At 42.7% G+C, this 19522-nt stretch overlaps 1 protein-coding gene across 7 annotated transcripts in view; it reads right to left on the bottom strand.

Annotated features, from left to right (window-relative positions):
- Positions 1 to 2582: 2582 nt before the first annotated feature.
- PPP1R1C (protein phosphatase 1 regulatory inhibitor subunit 1C) overlaps positions 2583 to 19522 on the bottom strand; it is an 89351-nt gene continuing 72411 nt past the window's right edge. For 4 of the 7 annotated variants that reach the window (XM_037913100.2, XM_037913099.2, XM_043525649.1 and 1 more), the window contains 2 exons: positions 13063 to 13212; positions 2583 to 3035 (listed from right to left, as the gene is read on the bottom strand). In XM_037913100.2, the coding sequence (XP_037769028.1) occupies positions 2947 to 3035; positions 13063 to 13212 (239 nt within the window). In that variant the 3' untranslated portion in view covers positions 2583 to 2946. The remainder of the gene's footprint in view (positions 3036 to 13062; positions 13213 to 19522) is intronic. The other 3 variants (XM_043525648.1, XM_043525650.1, XM_037913101.2) reach the window with 3 other exon arrangements.

The raw sequence follows: 19522 nt of genomic DNA, 5'->3' as shown, positions 1-19522 counted from the left end.
GGCCTTACAAACTAAGCTAACAATAGGAAGCAATTCTAGTTGGAGAGAGCTAGGACTTGGTAAGGACAGGACAAGGGCAATGCTTGAGAGAGAAAGTTTGGCAACAATTAGCACTGTTAGAACACTTGTTTTGTCAAAACCTGCTGTGTTGTCACAAAGTGTGTTGTGGGGCAAGGGGAAGAGAGCCAGAGACTTATGCTCTATTACCTGGTATTCACTGTACTGGCTTTGGATGTGAGAGACCCAAGTTCAAGCTCTGGCAGATTTGGAGTGATCTGGGATGAAAAACTCTGCTCTGAATCAGAAAGGGAAGCAGACACTTGAACCTGGAACCACTACACTCCCCCTCCACTCCTCTTAGATTTTGATCCAAAAATGAACATTTCCAGTTTTGTGAAAACATTCTAAAGCAGTGGTCCCCCAAACTGAGGGGGCACAGCCCCCTAGAGGGGGCATGGCGGAACGTTGGGGCTGGAAGGATGGCAGGTCCAGGCCAGCCCCAACAGGGGTCAGGGAGGGAGCGTCACTGAGCCCCATTCTGCCTCACAGCTGCATCCCCATCCCTGTCCCCGCCTTTGCCCCCAGGCACAGCCCCAGCTCCCGGCCCCATGCCCCAGCCCCAGCCTTGGCCCCTGGTCCATTCCCAGGCCCAGCCTCAGACCCGCCCCCCCTCTCCCCCCCAGCTGCAGCCGTGGCCTTGACCCACTTCTTCCCCCATCCCAAGCCACAACCCTGCTCCTGGCCCTGGCTCCCATGGGTAAGGGGGAGGACATGACCCTGAAATTTTGGGGACCACTGTTCTACAGGTTTTGAAACTTTGAGAGTTGCCACAGAACAGCAGTGTCTTTCTGTGGTCAGCGCTAGGGACAATACTCACTGTACTAGTTCTGATGCACTCTAATAACCTGTTTATAAAAGTGTAATGATTATCTTAAGTCTTATGTGTGGGATGGCGTTACTGAAGCATGATTCTGCGTTTCCTAGTTAATTCATATAAACTGTTATCTGCCTACTGTGCCCTTATGCTGGAATGTATTTCCAAAATGCTTCATGCTGTTATTAATTATCTGTATTATAGTAGAACCTACAGGCCCCAACTGAAACTGTTTCCACCCTCACTGTGCTACACATAGGTGCTGGAATTAGGGATGATGGGGGTCCGGCAGCACCCCCTGGCTTGAAGTGGTTTCCCTCATGTACAGGGCTTACAGTTTGGTTCAATGGGTCTCAGCACGCCCACTATAAAAAAATGTGCCAGCCCCCCTCCCCCCCCCCAGGGTACTACATGCTGTACATATGCACTAAAAGACAATCCATATCCTGAGAAGCTTAAAATCTAAAGCAACAACACAAATAAGCGGTGGGAGAAAGAAATTAGCACCATTTCACAGACGGCAAACTGGGGCACAGAATGATTACATGAGTTGCCCAAACTAAATAAGTTGGTCACGCCCAGAACCCGTGGCAGTGCTGAGAACTGAACCCACCTCTTCTTGGTCCCAGGCCAATGTCTCAACTTTTTTTCATTCAAATATTTTATGAAGGGAAGCTTCCCCTTTGCTTGTATTATAAAGATACCTCAGTTCAGCACTGTGTCCACAGCACAACTGAAGATTTCTTCTATTAGTCAGCTCTTCATTAAATTATAGCCATAAATATCACTTGGAATGTCTGTGACTGGAGCTGCAATAAAGAACTCAGATACAGATGTAGAGAAAGATATGGCTATCAAACAAAGAAACACTTGTTCCAGACCCTATGAATGGTAGGTCTTCTCAGAACACTGTCAGCTTAAATGTGAGCCAAATGAGCACTCAAGGCACTGACAAAAGAGTCTGTGTTTTCCTAGCCCTTCATCTCCTACTTTTAGTAGCTTGGCTCATCAAGTGGATGAAAGGCTAAACTCAAAATGCATCTTTATACCAAGGACAACCTTAGCTAACACAGTTCTACAGGTTGCCCTCAGTTTAAAGATGGACCATTAAAAATAGGGAACAATATGTTCAATACAACTTTAAAGAAGTAGGATTTGTCCACCCCATCTCATTTTCTGCTCCTTCATAAGCTTTCCTGATCTTCAGCACTCACAGAACTTGACAGGAGCTGTCAAATGGTAACAGCATTATTGAACCAGGCCAAAATTGAACCAGCTCTTAGAGACGAAAGGTGCTGCAGCCTATCACCAATATTTTGCGGCAGTCTTCTCCACCAAATCAAAGATTTTCCTAATGTCCTCATATGATTGTCTTCAGTAGTAAAAAGGAAAAATCAGTTAATGTATCATTGAATGACTGACATGACTGAGCAGCATCAGATACATCTCTTTATGGAAAGCAAGAAGTGGTGAACTGTTATATGCAGTACATACACTGAAAGCTACAAAGAACTAATGCATTGCAGAATTAAGCAGGCATCTCTGCTTTATCTTGGGTTTGAAGTATATTACTGGGTGTAACCCTAATATGCTAAAAACTGCCCCTGCTCTAAAGACTCACCTTACCTAAAGATTTCTCTTCAAGTTAGACAGAAGCACTGCACAACATAAAATCATGTCTAAATGAATTTAGTATTTATTTGTAGCTTTTAAATTGGTACTATTTACAATAAGTCTTGGAGTACACATCACATTCAATAATTAAGCTCGGGCAGTACTGAAGTTAGATTACTAACATGTTTGCAAATTACATTTTTAAGTCATAAAAAAGGAAAGAAAAATGACTGTAAAATAAATGTTTATCTTCAGTTACAAGTATCACAGGACAAGTTTGCAGAGTGCTGTAAAATCCAGCCAAGGAATGCTCCCCGGAAAGCATCCTGCCATGTGTGCCTGGAGTGGTGAGATGAAGAATGTTTCAGAAACACAAGCAATGGAATTCCATGTTAAGTATGGAAAGTTTAGCAGTTCAGTTATTCACAATAACCTTTCTTACACAAGCCCAATGCTAATTAATGGTCCCATTCTTCTTCTCTTTCATTGACACCCTCTTCTTCCTCTGGGAACGCTGAGTCATTCTGACTTTTCAGATGCTTAACCCCTGCAAATATAAAGATTGTATTTAAAGTCACATTTATTCAAATCGGACTGTCTGTTTAAAGAAAAACCGCCACAAAACAATGGAAAGGTTTTTTTAAGTGACCTCATTGGTGCTGTCTTTCATAACCTTTCAGTTCATACAAGCATTACATATTACACCTTTTGTGATAGAACAGTATTTCCTTCCATTCCAGGATTCCCGACAGCACTCCTGGGTTGAATTAGCAATGTCACACTCAATCAAGTTAAGCACCTGAAAAGCTAAAATAATGGCAGATGGCTGTGGGTTCTTGGCCATCAGAATCTAGAACTTCTGTCTAATTGTGAGCTCTGAAACGCATCTCTTGGAGAAGAGACGCAATGCAGACACAGGGCCCAAATCCTTGTATGCTTGGACTCAGCTGCTCATGAACCCTCTCCTAAATGAATTCACATTTTGTGTAAATTAGTTGGAAGATTGTGCAGGTTACTCATCCCTTGCAACATCCACAAAATTAGAACCTAACTACTCTGGGAGCTGCATCTTGCCATTGCTACAAATGTGTCACTTCCAGGCAAGTCAACGGGAGTTTTGCAATGGACTTTCGGCAAGCTATGGTCCTAGCAACGTGCTTTATCATTAGTCATATGTGAATACAACCCACAGCACACTTTGAGAAACAAATAACTGGCTAAATCACATTCTGATTTCATGTCTTCTAAATAGCACCTTTCATCCTAAACGTTCACAGAGTACTTCCTAGTCTCTCTGTCCAGTGTTAAAATACCATGGGGATGAATACAAAAGCGATCGTGAAGTGGACAGCATTCTGCTCAGCCACAAAACAACTAGATGATGGTTGACCCTGGGAAATTTGGTAGGCTCACAAATACCCCTCCAAAACTGTTAACTAGGCAGCCCCTGGGTCTTCCGTGTATCTATGGGTGCCTCTCTGGAAAGGTTTGACACTGGCAGTTCTGGACTCAACAAATTAAAGCATAATTCTAAAGGTGATTTAGTGTACCCAATGCGCTGTTATTCTTTCTGTTTCCCCTGCTGCTGATTACTATATTGTTATCTCTAGTTTTGCACGACCCAGCATCTGGCCAGCACCAGTAGCTGCCTGAAAAGGAATTTACTAAGCCTCCCATCAAACCTCCAGGCCAATCTTCACTTACAACCTAATCACCTCACTTGTAAACCAGTGTCTGCTCCATTGGCTGCTGAGGAAGAATTTTGTAAAGGGCAGGGCAGCTGCTACAGCTAATCAGAGGTTTCTGAAACAGCACAGGATTGGCCAAAGAGAAGGTACTGTAGGAGCAAAGATGGGTGACATCATGGGGGGAAATGGGGCACATGGCTTGCCTCATGGAGAATAGATTGAGTGGACTGTAGATTTGAGACCACAGAGAGTAAGAACATAGGAGTTTATTGTGTCTCTGTATACGAGATAGGACCCAGGTAAGAAGAGTCAATAGCTCTCTTAGTGCTGTGATTTAGTTTTGAGGACTAGCTCGAAAACCCAACCCTTCCATTGTTTTAGTCAAAGGGGGAAAATGTGACCTCAAATTTCATGCCTATTATTCATGTCTGAAATTTCTCCTTCGGGTCCAAAACAAACATAAAAGGCCTCTATGACCAGGCCTTCGCACCACCTCCACAGCTCACAATGTGTAGTCACTATGTGGCTGGGACTGTATTTAGTTCCTGACTGAATCTAACTCACTTGCCGTGCAGACATGTAACCAATAATCAAAGCTGACCTGACCGGCAGCAATACAAAGAATAAAACGTTTGCTAAAACAAATTTATCTTCAGCAGTTGCTCCAAGAGCACAAATGTGCTTTTCCCTACCAGTCACACATACTTTCATTTGCCACCTCAGCATCCCAAATAAGCCTTAGGCCTTGTCTACGCTTGCAGCAGCATGTAGAAGCTGTGTAGCTCCACACTGGACTGTGTAGCTTCAGGCGGCAGTGAAAGGAGCTGGCAGGGACAGGGCAGCAAGATGTTATGCTGCTAAAAATAGCACTGCAGATGTGGAAGGCACTGCTTGGGCATGTAGGGTATATATCCTAAGGTTTTGCTGTGGCTGTACATTACTTGGCTAAGCAATGCCTCAGTCTATGCTGCTATTTATACCCAGGCAGTGTCTGTACTCTACACACCACCGTAAGTATAGACATAGCCTTAGAGGCCAAGATTTTCTGAAGAGCTCACAAGATTTTCCTCAATTTTTTGGCACCCAAGCTTGAGACACCTGAAAGGAGCCACTTTTCAGAAAGTGTTAAGGACCTGCCCGCTGAAAATCAATGGCTCAAGCTGGACACCCAAAAAATGGAAGTGTCCCCCTCCCACAAAAAATAAAAGCCCCCAAATGCCTAGTCACTTCTGAAAATCTTGGCTATCGTTATATAAAAACTTGGTGGAACATAATGAACTTTATCAAAGGGCTGTATTAAGCCTATAATAGCCTCAGATCAATGTTTGTGTCATAATGGAAAAGCTTCATACTGAGACCCTTTGATAATATGAGGCGCAGAAAGGCTAGCTCTAGCGCTTTACCCTTAATCTGTTACTGCTTCAGTTCCAAGATGGGACTTATTTCCCTTTCATAGCACGTGGCAATCTAGATTGTGCCCTGTCACACGTGCCAGAGATACCAAAGTGAAAGAGAGTAGCTCACAGAAGCCTAGTAATATTGTCAATGCCATAGAGCTGGTTGGAAAGTTTCTGATGGAATGTTTTTTTCCCAATGGAAAATTCTGATTTGTCAAAAGCGAAATGTTTTGCAGAAATGTGTCAATTTCTATGAAAGTTTTGTTTCAAAGGAAAACTTAAAAAAAAAAGTGTTTTGATAAGGTCAGAATGGAACATTTAGATTTTCTTTTTCAAAATGACTTTTCCTTTCAATCTTATTTTATATTACATACTAGACTCTATATATAAAAAAATCAAAATCAGAATGAAATGGTTCGCTATTATCAAAACAAAATGTTTCAATTGACCCCAAATTATTTTTTCCCCAGAATTTCATTTGGTGGGAAACTGAATTTTTTACTTTTGTTCTGTTTCATAACAGAAAAAAAAATCAGAAATGAAAAATCCAGTTCCTGCCCAGCTCTAGCCATCCACAATGGCAGACAATGGCATGGTAATCCTCTTAGCATGTGGTACTGTATGAAACCAACCAGTTCTAGTCTATTACTACACTAGAGTTGTTTTTCTGAAGCGTAAGGGTTAAATTGTATGGGTTGCATGAAGAGTAGACAATTACAGTCCATGGCACTTATTCAGTTTCAATAACGTAATGTGTTGTATGAGAAACACAGGTAAGGTCATTTGTCATCTTAAAAAACATGGGGACAGATACTTGTCACACTTACATTGACAGAAATCTGGAGTAAATTAATTTCAGTGGACTGAGCCGGGCATATCTGAGACCAGAATCTAGCCCATGGTTCTTAACCTGATAGCCATGTGCACACAATCCTGTATAGGTAAACATACAGATTTCACAGGCAACCTTAATTCTGGCATATTTTTTTTAGTAACTGACTTTGCAATCTTAATGTTTTTAATGTAATTTTTGAGGGTAATTTCCTATGTTTTTTTAAAAAGCCAGAAAAAATAAATATCATGTGGCATCAAATTGACCACCTATGTTCATCAGCAGGGTTGGAACTATTAGATCTACCACATCGACCTCTGTAGTTACTAATAGCAATAGTAGGTTGTTATCCTCTATGTGGACCAGCACTAGAGGTAGATGGGACAGACAATTTGGCAGTGAATTTCACAGATATTTGCTGATAACTGAGGAAGGGTGAAACTCAGAAGTCTTGAGTTCAGTTGCAGGCTCTGGCATGGAGTATTCTCTAATGTCCTCTGCATGTTCCTTCCAAGTTTGATCCCTTCTGCTTCATCCACTCCAACCTGTCCCTGTCCTGCCTCTTCCCCACCCCTGACTCCTTGCCCCAGACCCATTCTCCTTATCTAACCGGTCTCAATCTCCACTCTTAAGGCTTCTCATCCCAGTCTCCTCGCACAGCCAGTCCTAGTTTCCTCCTCCAAGCTCCCCATCTGAGTTCCACTCTCTCCCCAGTCCCAGTCTCCATGCCCTGGCAGTTCCAGTCTTCCCTCTGGCTCCCAGTCCCCTTGCCCAACCAGGCCCAGTCTCCCTTCCTGGTTCCCACTTCTCCCCACCAACTCCCCATCGCAGTTTCTCTCTTGCCCCACACCAGTCCCAGTATCACCAGACCCTCCTCTTGTAATACATAGGAACTGTGAGGAGATAGGGCATGCTCACTGAGCATGGAATCTTTGAAGATGTTAACTACTAACCTGTAAAATGTCTCTACTGAGCATGTGCAAAAATATTTTTCAGAGAGGTTATAAATTGGCCAAGTTTGGGCTTATTTTCACAGGAAAAACAGAAGGCATATGCCTGACACAAAGGCCACTGCCAAATTTCACCACAACCCTGCTCCAACACATGGGTTCAAACAGCCTCCCAAAGAGAAGAATTTTCTAGCATTGCAAAATAATGCATTTCCCCCCAGCATCATTCTGAGAAACAGCTGAACCTTTTTGGTTGAAACTTTTCCAAAATGATCAGCTTGAGGCAGATACCTGACATGAAAAAATTTACCCCCAAAAGTTAAAGTTTGGCAAAGTGGTAAACAACTTAAAACAGGGTATTGTGAGGGGTGTCAGGCAACCTTAATAGACATTGCTACCAGCCCTGCCTCTAATATTGTCAATCAGTACTCCATACTGTGGTGTCATCTTTCCTGTTACTGTCGAGGATTACAGCACCCAAATCACTGACAAATGGTCATTCAGATTTAAATCAAGTAGGCAAATTATGGGCCTCTTCACTGTCTTAGCAGCATCACAGCACTTCTAAAAGTGCCCACAATTAATCCAGCTACTTCAACGCAGTTCTGCTTTATCTAGCATGTTTTAAACCACTTGCATCAGACTGCGTAACTGTGAGAAGTACAAGAAAAACCCCAACATTTTCGGTGCCCACATACAACAGGGATGAGTGCTTTAGGTAAAGCCTTTAAAGAAGAGAAATACTTGTGTTCTAATTCCCCACAAATGTAGGTTTATGAGCATTCAACTCTAACCAATGTTATGGCTTTGCAAATTCATCTCTTGTTGTTTCTCTCTGGACAAGCTATATATTACACATTTGCTATACCTGATTAATGAACACTAAGAAAAAAGATCAATCAGAAATTGCTAGGAGCCTGAATATTTAATATTGCAGGGTTGTTGTTTTTTTAGGAGATGAAACAAGAGCTGTGGTTAAAAGGGAGGACACAGGACATAAGACTAGTATGATGTGGTTCCATGGAATGACATTTTGGTCAGAGTGAAGTTTATTTTTAGGGTACAATTACATAGTGGGAGGTACGCTATTGAGTGAGCATTGCACACCGAACTTTTTGTTTCTCACATAAACCTGTGTTTTTTGTAAGGAAACAATCAGTGTTAAGTGCTGATCTCCCCGACCTACAGCCCACCATAACCTTTATCACAAAGCTCATCATATTACACAATAAGCTCCAAAATATTGCACTGCAGTTTTCCAAAATGAAGGCCAGCCCATATGATCAATGGTATTACAGAATGCGTTACATAGCTACACAGTAAAACAACCTAGAGTGCAGCGATGTGCAGATGGCAAAACACCTGATAACGTCTAACCATGTTTAATAAACAGCTGCTTCCCTCTATCATGGCGCAAGTTATACTCTATGCACTGGATGTCAGGTTTTCTTGCTGCAACACAGAAACCACCAATGCCCAGCAGCTAATTGGCCCACTACTTACAACAATTCTGACACTGGGCAGTTCATAAGCAGGCAAAGGTCCTACTGACACTGTCAGCATTAACTTACATGAGCGAGCCAGATATAGTTGGGAAAAGTTTGGGATTGTTGCACCCCCATAAATGTTTACAAATGTTTAAAGAAACAAATTCACTTAACTGGGACTTTTTGCTTTCATGTTCTGTATTCTGGGAGGTGAAAGCTTTTGTTGTGGTTGTTCAGCCTTGATGGAGGTTACATGACTTCCTTACTGTCCTAGGATGCTTCTAAAGCACCACATGGTGCAGCCTCAAACCACCAGGACAAAATTCTAGCTTTTTCACCTAATCTGCAATGAAGAGCCGTGACTGCAAACAATGCAGGAAGTCACAAAGCTGTGCTGATGATAGACCTCTAAGATTTCCCACCATTCCCCACAGCGGTAGCAATGGTACAAAATGTTATGACAAGGCCAAAGAGATAATATGACAGACAGTCATTCAGAGGCTGTGGGAAGAGGCCTTTAAAAGCCTCTCCAAGTTCACGTTCTAGGGCTTTTTAGATTATGTGGTTTGAACTAGCTGACTCAGCAGTAAGCCAGCAATAAGCAGATAATAAAATAATATCCTACTTCGCCAGAGATAATGCACTTTAAGTTTTCTGAACTAGTTGGGCCAATCTCTGAGTTGTGCCCATATCTGTACCCAGTACCCTTTTATTTAGAAGTATCTAAATTGTTTACTAAACAATCATCTATCCGGTGATACTAGGGTAAAAGGTTTGTAACCTCGCTCACCATCACAGTCTTCACAACTGATTCCACAACTGAGTTAATTAAGTAGAAAACAAAACTGGAAAGACAAAACTAAACTCTTCTTATCCCCTCTCATTCTGATCCTAATGTATGTTACATTAGCCATGTACTCCATACCCTCTGCCCTTTTTTAATAGTAAGAAAGAGGTACCAGAGCAGCTGCTGTTCAGGATTTATCTATATCCATCAATACAAGAGTTTACCAAGGTCAGACCACAAATATAGACTCTGAAATATCACTCCGAAAAAAACAATACAATATTAATGTAATGGGCAAAATTCTAGGCAGCAGATGTTGCTCTGTACACGTGAGAGAGCTAAGATCAACATATACAGTTATAGATTTCATAATAGTAATTGTAAAGGGCTATATCTGAGTGAAAAGAAAAGGAGTACTTGTGGCACCTTAGAGACTAACCAATTTATTTGAGCATAAGCTTTCGTGAGCTACAGCTCACTTCATCGGATGCATGTCTGAGTGCTGATCCATAAATGAGTCTCCCTTGGCCCCAAATATCTGTTTTTTCAGACTGCAAATAATCCGGTGAGTTCATCTTTACCCTCATGCTCTCAATCAGTTCTGCTTATATTCTGCCCTAAGGTTATTTTGTTTTCACAATATGCTCTGCCCTGAGCCACTTCTCAGTTTACTTCACCCCTCTCACTCTTTGCTCTGTTGACGCTCTGCCCTGAGGTTGCTTGCTCAGAGGATGTTCTGTTCTGCTTCTACTCTGGCTGCCCTAAGGTCACTCTGTTCACACTCTTCTTGCTCCATTACATTTGCTCTGTTCATTTGCTGCTCCACAGTCCCTGTGCTCAGGTTTTAAATTCTGCTCAGAAACTTCACTTCTTGTAGGTGGTTTTGCTCCTTTACCATCTCTCTATTTCGCATTATTTCTCAATTCCACTCATAATGCCGTTCTGATTTCCCTTGCCCCTTATTTCTCTCCTGCTTCCCCAAGCCAACAATCAGTTGGTGCCTTTAGGCTGCTGTGCTTTAAAATTACTTTGCTCAAACTCATTCTCTAGCCTGCACTAAAACAAAGACTGCATAAGCACTGTTTTTTATTTTACTTTAGTCTTCCATTTTTCTTGTCTTTTTTTCTTAACCCCATCAGGCCAAGGAGTGTTTTAATCAACGGCTCAGATTTCACTCCAGATCATTTAATCCAATTAATGCTGATGAAAAAAGCCTGAATGCCAAACCATTTTCAGCAAGCGTGCACTAATACACTTTGAACTGGTAATGTGTTTTAGATGAAATCACTGCCTCAAAGCATATTTGCGGATTCCTGATAATTTATGTGTGCAAATGAAGCAACTTTATGACATTTCCATGGTCACATCATAAAATCTGTGATGGTTAATCAGCAGCTTGACTTTTGCTTTTATATCCACCTGACCAAAGCACCAGATCAGAAGGTTAATCAGTATCACAAGATGTGAAATTACCAAACGTTACTGTAATTATATCTGTTCTAAAAATTGGAGATAAGATCTGGAACTGATTTAATAGTGTGAGCCTGAATTAACATTGTGTACCCTGCCTCCTCCCCAGTCCTCACCCACAAAGCTCAGACATGTTTGGATTACACTGTGGCACATTAAAAATATAATGGCTATTTGCAAAACTCAGATTTAGATCTGAGTTCATGTTTTGAACTCCTTAGTGTATAGAGGGGTGTTTGGATACAAAGTTTTGGGTTTGGGCCCATCTCTACTAGAGACACGTGGGCCAAGATTTTCAGCAACGACTAGTGATTTGAGTACCCAACATGAGACATTTTGAAGTGGCCAAATTTTCAGAGGGCAGATGCTCAGTCCTTTCTGAAAAATCAGGTTTCTTTAAATTGTCTCTAGTTGGACATTCAAAAATGGAGGCACCCAAAAATCACTTTTGAATATGTTAACCATTGTTTTTGTCAAAAAAAACCTGAACTATTTGAGGCAAATGGAGCACACATGTCGCAACTCATTAATGCCTTTGAAGGATGTGGAATTCATTTTCTTATTTTACTTTGCTTAAAAAATGGCCCCATATCTCCACCACAGTGTACAGCTGAGGTTTGCTCTGACCCCTGAAATCAAATAACTTACAATTAAGGCAGGCACTTCTGTACAGCATAGTGAACAATACAGGAAGAAAACTGAGGCACACAGAGGTTAAATGACTTGGTCCAGTGTCACATAGGGCTAGATGGAGCCTTTAAGCTCAGCTCTGAGCATGAGGTGGTGTGTAGCTGTGCCACATCAAGGGGAACACTGAAAGACAGTCACAACTCCTTCTTTGCTTCCCCTCTTGAAAGTAACTCTTCCCCACTTGGAAACAATGTGCTCCTTGCAATGAGGCTACACCCCTGGCATGCCCTACCACTTTTCTCCCCAACCTTCCGTGCCTGAGGTTTCCAAGACAGTTCTGCATGGACACCCAAGGGCTGTTGGGATTATATCCCTTTATTCCACTACAGGATTGTACAGGGCACACCTGATGCCAGTATTACAAAAGGATTTTTAGTGTTCCAACAGGAATTAGGATTTCTAGTTCCTGAATAGAAGACACTTCTGTTCTATTGAAAATAATTTAGAGACAGAAAAATAAGTATTCTAGAAAAATCACCTTAATCTTTTTGATTTTCTGTGTTTTAGTACATCTTCAGAGGGCTAGTTACCAATATGTTCAAAGAATACACCAAAAACAAAAAAAAATTAAGTCCCTTATTAGCAATAAACTCAGTTTTATACATCATTATATTGGCCGGAGCATGCTCATTCACATGGTGCCACTTCATGTCTCAGAAGTGGAGGGTTTTGTGTGTTTGTGTGCTTGTGTTTTTTAAACACAGTTTATGAAAGCAAATTAAAATAGGTACCACATGGCCAAGGAATGAGTTTTGGGATCACAGTGGACACCAAGTGCCTCATAACGGTGATGTACTTGGTCTCTGGGTTCATTCCACCCCTCTGAATACCCGTCTAGAGAAAGAATGGGCCAGGTCCTCTGCTGTCATAAATCGGCATCACTCTACTGACTTCAGTGAAACTATGCCAATTTACATCAGCTAAGGATCTGGCCCCTCATACCTTGCCAAAGATAAATATCCCACACTCCTACCCCCAAGTACCAGGCAGTATCCACGAAAGGAGAACACAAATAGTTTACATTGGGGGAGGCAGGGAGAGGCAGGCGGGAGCATTGCAACACCTGAACGCCAATGGGGTGCATCCCTTATTCATCTCAGAAAGGCCCAGCAACAAAAACTCCCACAAAAGTCCCATTACATTCTTTGTCTTCATTTAGTAGGGCCTAGTCCAACTCCCATAAAAGTCAAAAGAAAGGCTCATCAATGTCAATGAGAAATTGGATAAGGCTTGAGCTACCTAAAAGTCTATTGTGCATCTTGAAACGCCCTACCTGGAACAAACGGTGCGTGGTGCTGAAATGGTGTATCTTTCCGCCTTGGTTTCATAAGCTGATCATCTGCCTCAGTTACTCTCTGCTGCTGTATGGTGCCTGAGGAGTGGTGATTACCATTACATTTAATAGAATCTGCCTGTTCACTGCCTGCAGATGTAACAGATGTAAAAACACAGTAATAAAAACAAAACCCCACGCACTCCTGTTATGAAAGAAATTGCTTTTTGCTCTGTTATGTGTATATACACAATAAAAGTGACAAACCTTCAGGACTTGACAAAATGTCTCAACCTAAGTGTTCCAAAATGGTTGATTTTTTCTGCCCTCCCTGAGACCCCTTCCAGGCCTGATTTTCAGAGGCTCAGTGTGCTGCACTTTCTGAAAGTCAGGCCCTTTTATGGTGTTTGAGGTAGAGCACGCAGAAACAGAGGGTCCCAAAAATCACACGCGCCTTTGGAAAATGTTGACATCTCTATACAAAGAGCTGTTTTGAACCCTTAATGCACAACCTGCAGGGATATTTTAAACAAAATTATATTGGAAAGTGAAAAATATCAGAAATAGTTGGGTTCTGTAAAAGTCTGTGAAAGTTGACTTAGAGCGCCACACAACCACAGCACCCTCCTACTTTAATGAGTGAACTGCACTGGGAGTTCTTGTAGGATCAGACCATTAGTTCCCTTATTCATATTTTTTAACTGTTTTCTATTCACGAGATGACACCTGAAGTAGCGTGTCAGGCTGTTTACATGCACTGACAGAGCTCAGTTTTTAGACACAAGCATATATTAACCCAGCAGCAGACTCAATCTCTTAGGCCTCTGTCTTGTCTGGCGTCAGATGAGGGAACAATGCTGAGGGCTGCTAAGCATGGTGCTTGGAAAGGTGTGATCCAGTAAGTGGAGAGGAGCGGGTGCAGCAGACTGGTGGGGGCCTGCAGGAACTGTACCCAGCAGATGGCAGGAGACACTGAGCCTCTCACGAGGAGAGCGTTTGATTTCTTACCATCGTCAAGTGCACGTCTGGGCTATGGTCAGGACCAAGCCCCTCACAGCTGCCCTTGCTTTCAGGTTCTACTAGGTACGCCTCCTAAGCACCTCGGAGCCGTTACTCCGGGTTGGCGGGAGGAGTGACTGAAACTCCTAAAAAATGGTGGCTAAGCATAGCAGCGCTGTCACTGGACTGTACTTAAGCATCTCTGCCCTGGCTAGACCTTCTTAGGTACAGCAGTTAGTCACATTGCTCAGCCTGCTGCACATTTCTGTACACCAGGCCCAATTGTGCCAGGCGTAAAACACCTTCCTCTGTTGCTGACTTCAGTGAAAGTTGATGGCACTCAGCATTTTACAGGATCAGGCCCACTATATACAAGCCTCCTTTCGCAGGTGCCAAGCATGCAGCAAGCACTCTCCTGCTCCACACCTTTCATCAGCTCAGCTGCCTGTAGGCTCCAGATCTTGCTGCTTAACTATCCTCCATTCTCCCTGCTCCAGTAAGAATTCAGGAAGAGATAGTGTATGGATTCTGCCTTCAGATACCTGGTGGTTCAGTTCATTTCCACTACTCCTCTAAAGGTCAGCAAGCATATAGGGACAGATGCTCAGCTGGTGTATACACTGAACTCAGCTTCAGTGAACTCAATCGACCTATGACAGTGACACCAGCCAAGATGCTGTCCCATAAAGTCAATGCTACTGCCCAAACAGTTGGCACTGTTTATTTTAATTTTTCAGAGAGTGGAAGCATTTTTAGCATGGTGTACATCATTGAATTATTTTTTAAACAAAGATTCAAATGTTCTGTATATAAAGGTTAAATATACGTGATGTGCAAAAAAAGTTCCAATTTCACATTCCAATAAAAACATTTAAAATCCCTATAACACATTGGAAATCATTTTAATTCCACATACATAAAATTCATAATAGTTCCATATACTTTTCTACTCTTCCAAATATTTTACATCCATGAAGTCAGGTTACATTACACTGTATATGTTGGCCAGGTTCTATATAATATAGATGCCAAATATGCATTATTGTACTTAATTTTTTCCTATGACAAAGATTTAAGAAGCACAACTCTCATCTCATTATGGTTCATGGAAAATGTTTAGTTAATTTCCCACACACCACAGTGGAAAAATATACCCTAAGCCCTTTAACCTTATTAATCATAACTCCCCTGACTAAACAGTTTAAGTTTTATCCTAGCTATATTAAGTCCTTAAATAGTTTAAGATGTACTGAAGAAAGAGACCCAGGCAGTTGTAAAACAGTAAATCAGGCAGCAAGAGGGGAAGTGATAGAGTTTCCCAAGTGGCTATTTTGAGCTTTCTTGTTTTCCCTTTGCATACATGACTTGCAATCTGTATCAAGGGGTTGTTCTGCAAGGTTTATTCATTTTCACTTAATTGCCTTGTTCAGGCAAACTGCCATTGCAGTCGGAGCTCAGTTGAGGGTAGCATAGTCAATGGGAGATTGACTCAGTGCTGAGCGCCAGGTTATAACTGGGTGACTTTGCAGGTTTGTAGGGAGGATGTTAAAGGAACTTCCCTTTGTGCCCTCCCTTCCTCCTCTGAGTACAAGGATGGCTTGAGTCTAGTGCTACTGCCAGCATTTGATTCCCCACAGGTTGTGTGCTTATGCCCCTACTCACTTTCGGTGCCAGGCAGAGTTGGCTCCGTTCAGGGGAAGCACACATGGGCCCTTCTTCAAGGCAGGCACAGCAGATGTGCTCCCCAGATGCTCCTGAAGGCAGCCTCGTTGTCTACAGCACAATGCTTCCAGGAGCTCTTCTAGCTGCCGGCAATATCACATCATCTCCTACCCTGTGCTCTATGGTGGTATCACAATTGAATCCTAAATAAGATATGTCCCTCCTGCTAGCTTTGGCCCACTGAGTCAATGGGAGTTTTGCCTGAGAAAGGACAAAGTAATAATCAATAACTTCAGGTTTTGGCCCATGATGCAGACCTTAGTCATGCCACCCTTACTCAAGTGAGGCAGTGGGCTGCATGAACACAACGAGGGTTGTTACACTGTTTAAAATACAGGACTTGATCCAGCTCCTACTGAAGTCAATGGGAATTTTGCCATTTTCTTCACTGGAAAGAGGATGAAGCCTACACTTGATTTTAATTTTCAGTTACAGTTAGAAATCGATTTCAAACAGCTGCAGTTTACTTACAATAAACATGTGTAAAATGTGTGCTAACAATGCACTGGGGCCCAAAATTAGAGTTAAAAGGCACAAGTGTGTGGTTCATTGACATACAAAACCTGCATTATGGTCATTCTGGTTTAAAGTAACTAATGCAAATTTAAGGCTCATTCCTTAACAGGTGTTGGAGTGCCTACAGATTATAGCACGTGCTATGGATTCCATGGCATTATCACCAACAAGAGCTTACAACAGTGGATAAGGAAAGAGTGCCAGCTTTAAGCGTGTTAATGTTCAAGTGCATTGTAACTCAGTGACAAAAAAATGTTCGTTTAGTATAATATGGGGTCTAGCCCAGTCTATCCACAGGTGCATGGGCAGGAAATGAAGTCATGCAACCAAAAGAAATTATTCAGTAACACAATCTAAGCTTTCTATAGAGTCCACCATGTCATATACAGTGACGATAAACAAATAAAACAAACTACTGGCAAACGTGACAGTTTTATGTGGGTCACAGCTGGAGTAGCATCTCTAGAATATCATCACCACACCCAGCAGTGCACCATAACCCCATAAACAATCACAAATGGTCATTCAGCAATCATGCAATAGGAATGAACTCATTTGCTAAATGCCTGTTAAGTGTCACCAAACTGCCCACTTAGCTCCTGTTACGTCTTAATTTACAAAAATCGGGCTTAATCCTCCCCTCAGTAAAATCAATATGCCCCTCATCATTGCTGCCATAACCAGCACTATAACTGGCCAATAAATGCACATTACAAGTGTTTGGCTGTTTTCAATTCTATTCTCTCAAGTTGCACTTGCCATTCCCTTTCCCCTCCCTGCATTTAAATGTTTCTTTAAGCAGCATTAGCGTGATATGATTAGCACAAAGCAGCCGCCTCAACACAAAAATGCTGTTGAAAATCCTCCCTCCACAGATTGAATAAAGCATGTACTAGAGACTGAGCTCAGTATACCTAGTTACTGACTAGTATACATCTCTCACTGACAGAAACAGTTAAGGCTTTCATAGCTCCAAGCAACTCTTACTAGTATGTAAACATCTCATTTTGCTGAGTCTCTAACACCCCCACTAGCCTTCCCACTGCACAAGTCAGCCAGTCTTAGGACTTCAGATAATAAGCAGAAGCCCCCGCAGTCAGCCAAATAGATGTTTCAGCTTATAATAGGCTCCACTTGCCTTCAATTTAAAGCAAAACCAATTTCTCAACTGATCTGTATGTAAGAAGGTTCTGAGGCCAATATTCCAACAACAACTTCAACTAGACCTTGCACATATATGATAGTTTCTCATATGTGTGCAACACTCATCTCTTTACACAGGCACTTGCTTGAGGGGTCGGCAGCAGAGGTTGGATGTGTGGATTTGTGTGTAAGTTGGAGTTTTCTGGCTGAAGTTTTCTCATCTCCGTTACCCATAATCTCATAATAGCTGACAGCTAGTGTGCTTAAATTAAATCGATAGAGATAGCTTCTCAAAGGTGCTGTGACCACAGGAACTCTGAAAATCATGCTAAGTACATAATCAGAATTGCACCTATGAGCCGAGATGTTCTAAGACTAATTGTTTACTTTGTGAAGTGTTAACCTTTAAGAATAAGAAAATCAAGTGACTAAATTAACAGAGGGGACATAGGGCTTGTCCACACAGCAATTCAGGGGTGTGATTGTACAGTGCCCTAGCCTGCTGCATACTAACTGGCCATCTAGATTCTGCTACAGTTCAGGGCAGCAGGAGCCACATGGCCAATTAGTGCATGGCAGGCTAAGGTGCTATAGATTTACATCCTGGTTACCGCACACTATCTGACCGTGCAGACAAGCCTTTCAGTTCAATATTTCAATGTTTAACTTTAGGTGCCCTGCTGCTGCCCTTTGTTAGGTGCCCAGGCTCCCTATGCAATGCCTGGGGCAGAAATGGAATTCAAAAAAGCCAGCACACTGAGTAGGGAACACCTAAGCTAGCCAGTAGGAAATGCTGAGGATAGGGGTGAGGCCTAACCTTCACCCCTCGAAGGAAATTAGGTGCCTAACTCCAGGCAGAGGGAGGTATCTATTTCCACTTGGGGTTGACAGCTGGGAAACCTCTCCTTGTGTTCAAGTTTTGGACTTATGCACCTGAAGTGGCAGGTAGGCACCTAAATCCCTTTGTGCATCTACCCAAGGTTTTTTAACTACCTTTAAAGACAACAATATTGACAATCAAATGGCTGTCTGGCTCACAACTGTCAAAAAACCACCATGTTGCCCACAGTGGAAGGAGCTGTTTCTAACGTAATTCCTTCAAACAGAAGTCTCCAAACTCAGTCCTGCGGGCCACATTTTCATCCGTCTGCATTTTAAGTTACATGCTTCTAGCCACAAAGTGATGGCTTCAGCAACTCCATAATCACTGACACCTCCAACAGCAGTGCTATGATAAAGTATTTGTCCAGGGGTTTTCATCATAAGTTTTTTTGAATCCTCATGTGCATTTCTGGATGTAAACTTTGAATAGGTGACTGGGCCTGTAACAGGGCTCCCTTCTCCGCCCAAGGGACCACCTCAACCAGGCTGGATGCTTCTGAGTCTGGAAGCGCCAGTGTGTTATTTATTAAGTCCAGTTCACCAGTACAGCCGTGTTCAGCAATATACAATCAGAAGTAAACTGCCCCCCTAGCCCGCTCACCAGGGAGGGAGAGGGGAAGAGCTCACCAGTCCAGAGTCTTCCACCGCACCTGGACTCCTTATCAGTCCTATTTTGTTCCTCTGCCCCTTCCTGCTGGGACACAGCCTCTCTTTTCGCAACAGGAACCCACATGGCATCACTGCTGGGAGCCTCACTTGGTTTCTCTGAGGCCCAGCTCTCCAGCAAGGAGCTGCTAGGTGGTAAGCCCCTCCACTTCTCCTCCTTTCGTCAGTCCTCTCTGGCCCTTGGCTCTCCCGTATAGAGCTAGCAGGACACGCCCTCTGCTGCTGCTCCTCCTGCCTTCAGCCCTCTGGCTTGGGGACACCAGCCAGCAAACCCCTCTTGCTACTGTCCTGCCTTCAGACTTTTCCCAGGAACCACCTCCTCTTTCTGGCTGCACTCATCTCCTGCTCTTCCTGACTGACGCAAGTGGGCTCTGACTCTTAGCTTTTATAGCCCCCCTGGGTGCTGCCTTGCCCTCTTAATTGACCCCATTGGGAGCATCTGGACTAGAGCAGGACTGCTGAGCCAGTTTCTCTTAAATTTCACCAAAAGTTTGGGTTGGGGCCCTTTTCTACACAGATGTTTTGCTGAAAC

This window comes from Chelonia mydas, chromosome 11, assembly GCF_015237465.2.
Source record: "Chelonia mydas isolate rCheMyd1 chromosome 11, rCheMyd1.pri.v2, whole genome shotgun sequence".
Taxonomy (NCBI): domain Eukaryota; kingdom Metazoa; phylum Chordata; order Testudines; family Cheloniidae; genus Chelonia; species Chelonia mydas.
This window is presented reverse-complemented; position numbering and strand designations above follow the sequence as displayed.